This window comes from Nelusetta ayraudi, unplaced genomic scaffold (genome assembly GCF_046127955.1).
Source record: "Nelusetta ayraudi isolate G7.1 ecotype Tasmania unplaced genomic scaffold, CSIRO-AGI_Nayr_v1 ptg000183l, whole genome shotgun sequence".
In the NCBI taxonomy this organism is placed as follows: domain Eukaryota; kingdom Metazoa; phylum Chordata; class Actinopteri; order Tetraodontiformes; family Monacanthidae; genus Nelusetta; species Nelusetta ayraudi.
Genome location: NW_027466232.1, coordinates 120,001 through 125,255, shown reverse-complemented (window position 1 = coordinate 125,255; position 5,255 = coordinate 120,001). Strand labels below are relative to the sequence as shown.

Sequence of the window (5,255 nt, the reverse complement as noted above, 5' to 3'; positions counted from 1 at the left end):
GTGCGGCGCGAGGCAGCGCGCCTCCCGGTTCCAGCTTGGAGACGAAACGCGACGAGCGTGCGGCGCATTTGCTGTGATGGCTGGATGCGGAAAACAGACGCGGCTGCACCTGTGGGGAGGGGGGGGGGGGGAGGGAGCAAGTCCACCTGTCGGTCAGCCAGAAAAAACTCTACAAGAAAACCAAAAAAAAACAAAAAAAACAAGTGACTCTGGAGGTGGAGCTTCTATGTTACTACCTGATACAGTACAAATCCTTAAAAAAAAAACAAATGTCTAGGATACAAATGTTGTGAAGGCCCAGTGTGGCTTCATTTAGGATTTTCATCTTGGTTAAAGCTCAACTCACTGCCCAGCAATACAGTAGTGAAAGTGTAAAGTGGTAGAACAATAAAAGGAATTTGGTTTTCCTACCCTTACAACCATGTTTAGTCATATATATATATATGACTCATATTCAACCACGACACCAGAAAACAGACTGAAAACAGACTCTCGTTGTGCTCAGGCCTGCCATCTGCTGGCTCAGACAAAAAAACTTGACCCAACGGTCGTGTTGTTTTTTGGACAGTGACTTCCTTGCAAGCGGTCGCAGCAAGTCGCTCGCTGCAAGGAATTCAGTGGAGAATAAAATGAAATGTCTGAGAGAAACTCTGGAGTGTCTGCAGCCTCTGAGGCCTCCATCCTGACCAACAGCATGACCAGGAGGAGGAGCCAGGAGAGGAGCTTCACCACCCCACCTCCACTCTCTCCCTCCGTCTCTCTCTCCGTCTCCCTCTCTCTCTCTCTATCTTTCTCTCTCTCTCTCCCTCTATCTTTCTCTCTCTCTCTCCCTCCCTCTCTCTCCATCTCTCTCTCCCCCTTCCTCTATCTTTCTCCCTCTCTCTTTCTCTCTCTCTCCCCCTCCCTCTCTCTCTCTCCCTCTCTCTCTCCCTCTATCTCTCTCCCTCTCCCTCTCCCTCTCTCTCTGCCTCTCTCCCTCTCTCTCTGCCTCTCTCCCTCTATCTTTCTCCCTCTCTCTCTCTCTCTCTCCCTCTCTCCCCCTCTTTCTCCCTCTCTCTCTCTCTCTCTCCCTCTCTCTCTCTACCTCCATCTTTCTCCCTCTCTCTCTCTCTCCCTCTATCTTTCTCCCTCTCTCTCTGCCTCTCTCTCCCTCTCTCTCTGCCTCTCTCCCTCTCTCTCTCTCCCTCTCTCTCTGCCTCTCTCCCTCTATCTTTCTCCGTCTCCCTCTCTCTCTCTCTCTCCCTCTATCTTTCTCTCTCTCTCTCCCTCTATCTTTCTCTCTCTCTCTCCCTCCCTCTCTCTCCATCTCTCTCTCCCCTTCCTCTATCTTTCTCCCTCTCTCTTTCTCTCTCTCTCCCCCTCCCTCTCTCTCTCTCCCTCTCTCTCTCCCTCTATCTCTCTCCCTCTCCCTCTCTCTCTGCCTCTCTCCCTCTCTCTGCCTCTCTCCCTCTATCTTTCTCCCTCTCTCCCCCTCTTTCTCCCTCTCTCTCTCTCTCTCTCCCTCTCTCTCTCTACCTCCATCTTTCTCCCTCTCTCTCTCTCTCCCTCTATCTTTCTCCCTCTCTCTCTGCCTCTCTCTCCCTCTCTCTCTGCCTCTCTCCCTCTCTCTCTCCCTCTCTCTTGCCTCTCTCCCTCTATCTTTCTCCCTCTCTCTCTCTCCCTCCCTCTTTCTCTCTCCCTCTATCTTTCTCCCTCTCTCTTTCCCTCTCTGTCTCTCAATGTGACCCTGCACTGCTCTTCACTTCACTCTAACGATGCAGACGCTGAAGTTGTGTGTGTGTGTGTGTGTGTGTGTGTGTGTTTGTGCGTGCGTGCGTGTGTGTGTGTGTGCGTCCTTGCACACATAGAGCGGGGCCACGCAGAGTAAATGGGTAAATTAGCTTGTGGTGGCTAATTAAGTAGCAATTATCTTTCTTTGCCTTGTAGTAAGAGCTTCAACAGCAGCCAAACACGTGTGTGTGTGTGTGTGTCCAAAGTGGACGGGGTGTGATTGCATTAGCCGCCACCCAGTCAGTCACCCAGTCAGTCACCCAGTCAGTCAGTCAGTGGTTCTAAATCCTATCAGTCTCCATTGGGACGGTGGTTCGTCTCTGCGAGGCCTCTTTAAATCTAATACAGCTCCTCCGCCCAATCAGCTCGACCGCAGCAATCAACCCTCCATCAATCAGGTGGCCCGGCTGACAGATGGACAACCCGCCCCCCCCGCCCCCAGCCCTTTCAACCTGTCTACTAGCTCCAGTGTGGAGGGGGATCAGGTGGACCCACCGGCCCCTTCAAAGACCAGGGATCAGCGCAGGAAAAGTGGCCGTCGGGCATTAAACACGGCTCGCCTGAGTGAGCGGAGCGCCGTCTGCACCCACGGGCCAGAAACAATGTCCACAAGTCAACATGACCCGGAGCTGCAGCAGCCATCTGGACCAGGACCTGCTGTGACTTTACACTGCAACTGGCACTGGGACTGGGGGTAGGACTGGGACAGGGACTGGCACTGGGACTGGAAAAAGGGACAGGGACTGGAAACAGGGACTGGGCCTAGGACTGGGACAGGCACTGGCACTGGGATTGGGCCTAGGACTGGGACTGGCACTGGGGCTGGGGGTAGGACTGGGACTGGGACAGGAAACAGGGACAGGGACTGGGACTTGGACAGGGACTGGGCCTAGGACTGCGACTGGGACTGGCACTGGGACTGGACAGGAAACAGGGACAGGGACAGGGACAGGGACTGGGACAGGGACTGGGACTGGGACTGGCACTGGGACTGGCACTGGGACTGGGACAGGAAACAGGGACAGGGACTGGGACTGGGACAGGGACTGCAACTGGGACTGGCACTGGGACAGGGACTGGGACAGGGACTGGAAACAGGGACTGGGCCTAGGACTGGGACTGGCACTGGGACTGGGACTGGGACAGGAAACAGGGACTGGGACTGGGACTGGGACTGGCACTGGGACTGGGACTGACCACCGAGGCAAACACACCAACGCTCATGGTGACCTTCACGTCAATAAAAAGCTAAAAAAAAATATATATTTTACAAAAATTACAAATTCGAAAGTTGATTGATTGTGGGATTGATCGATTGATTGATTGATTGATTGATTGATTGGCGTGCGGGCCAGAGCTGCAACATGATGATTCAGGGGTGCAATATGTATGTTTTAAGTATTTTGTCCACTAAAGGAGCACAACTTCAATAAAGGCCTTCATTTGAATGTATATATGTGTATACATTTATACACAGTCAGCCAAAAATAATGGATACTCACATCAGGAAAAGAAAGACTTGTACATATTTTTATATACTTGTGTACACATATATGTGCATATATATATATAAACTCCACTGTAGTTCTTTTTACTGAATGGACCTCTTGGTTGGTCAAGAGCAGGAAAGAGAGACAGTGGGGGGGGGGGGGGGGGGTATGATTTGGATACATACGCTGTTCATGGGGGCAACCTGATATCCATAGAGCTGCATAGTCTAACACACACACACACACACACACACACACACACACACACACACACACAGGGAGAGAGGGAGAGAGAGGACAAAGCATGCAGTCAGGAGGAGGAGAAGAAGGTCAAAGACATGTTAGTACATGCAAGGCAGGAGATGCACTCGGCAGCGCGCCCCCGCAGCCCCCCCCTTCCGCCCGCACGGCAGCGGCTGCAAGGGGAGAAAAAGTTAGAAGATACATCACTCAGACAAGTGTCACGTATGACGGAGGATCAGTGCCACCAGGAAGAGAAAAAAATAGGACAGGGAGATTATCATTAAAGTTTACATGACTGATTTCATGAAATGAATGAAGTCCAAATTTCATCGTAAAAAGTTGACATAAAAAAAGACAACATTTGGTGAATGATTGCGATTAACGATATGGATTGATTGATTGATTGATTGATTGATTGCTTTAACCTTTATTTAAGCAGGTAGGTCAACTGAGAAGCCATTCATTTCCAATGACGACCTGGATGTGGACCTGCTGTGGATGTTGGATGAGCCCAGCCACCCACAGTTAAAAGTAAACTGGTGAAAAAGGAAGCACTGCACTGGACTTTCAACTTTATTCCCAACATTTTGACTTCACGCTGGCAATAATTGCAAAATTTCAATTTTATTCACAAAATGTTGTCTTTTTTTTTTTTTTTACGTCAACTTCATTCTCGAAATTTTCAACTTTAATCTCAAATTGAAAACTTTGAAAAAAAAAAAAAATCTGTCTTCATTTTTTTTTCTCCTCTTGTGGCCCTGATCCTCTTCCGTAGTGATGACAGCGTGCAGGAGCACGGTTGGGTTTCACTGGTTGGTCAAAGGCTTCGGGTCCAGTTCTGACGGAGGTGAGCAGCAGCTCTCACCAGGGTCGTCCACGTTCACAGAGTCAACTCTGGCGTCTCAGTGAGACCAACAGAGTCACTGTGTGTTTCACACACAGTGACTGGCGGAGAGCAGAGAGCGGAGAGCAGAGAGCAGAGAGCAGAGAGCAGAGAGTGGAGAGCAGACTGCTCAGTACAACCATGAACATAATGACAGGAATAACCACATATATGCTCCTCTCAAGCACCGCAACTCTGACTGCAGCAAGAAGTCGGTACTGAAAATAGATGGATGGATGGATGAGTGGATGGATGTTGGAGGGATGGATGGAGGGATGTTGGATGGCTGGAGGGATGATAGCTGGATGGAGGGATGTTGGATGGATGGATGGATGGCTGGAGGGATGATAGATGGATGGAGGGATGTTGGATGGCTGGAGGGATGATAGATGGATGGAGGGATGTTGGATGGAGGGATGTTGGATGGCTGGAGGGATGATAGATGGATGGAGGGATGTTGGATGGATGGATGGCTGGAGGGATGATAGATGGATGGAGGGATGTTGGATGGATGGATGGCTGGAGGGATATAGATGGATGGAGGGATGTTGGATGGCTGGAGGGATGATAGATGGATGGAGGGATGTTGGATGGATGGATGGATGGATGGATGCTCTTCTCAAGTCCAATTCAATGTAATTATTATAATGAATAAATGACGATGATGATAAAATAATCACAATGTAAAACTCTAATATAATATAATATAATATAATACAATATATCAGAGTGGAACCCCTGCGCCGCCTGGTTCCTTCTCCACCTCCGTCTCTCTCGCTCTCTCGCTCTCTCGTCGTTCTGTCCTTCTTACCAACTGCGCCGACTTCTCCGCGTCTCCCTTCCGACCTTTCTTCTCGTTTTTCTTGCGG

At 50.0% G+C, this 5,255-nt stretch overlaps 1 protein-coding gene across 1 annotated transcript in view; it reads right to left on the bottom strand.

Moving 5' to 3' along the window:
- Positions 1-2,659: 2,659 nt before the first annotated feature.
- The window catches only part of LOC142881162 (calcium uptake protein 3, mitochondrial-like), a 12,297-nt gene continuing 9,701 nt past the window's right edge, over positions 2,660-5,255 (bottom strand). Inside the window, exons 7-9 of the mRNA XM_076015250.1 lie at positions 5,198-5,255; positions 3,407-3,487; positions 2,660-2,773 (exon numbers count right to left, since the gene is read on the bottom strand). The exon at positions 5,198-5,255 is cut by the window's right edge and continues 14 nt beyond it. Of these exons, the coding sequence (XP_075871365.1) occupies positions 2,660-2,773; positions 3,407-3,487; positions 5,198-5,255 (253 nt within the window). The remainder of the gene's footprint in view (positions 2,774-3,406; positions 3,488-5,197) is intronic.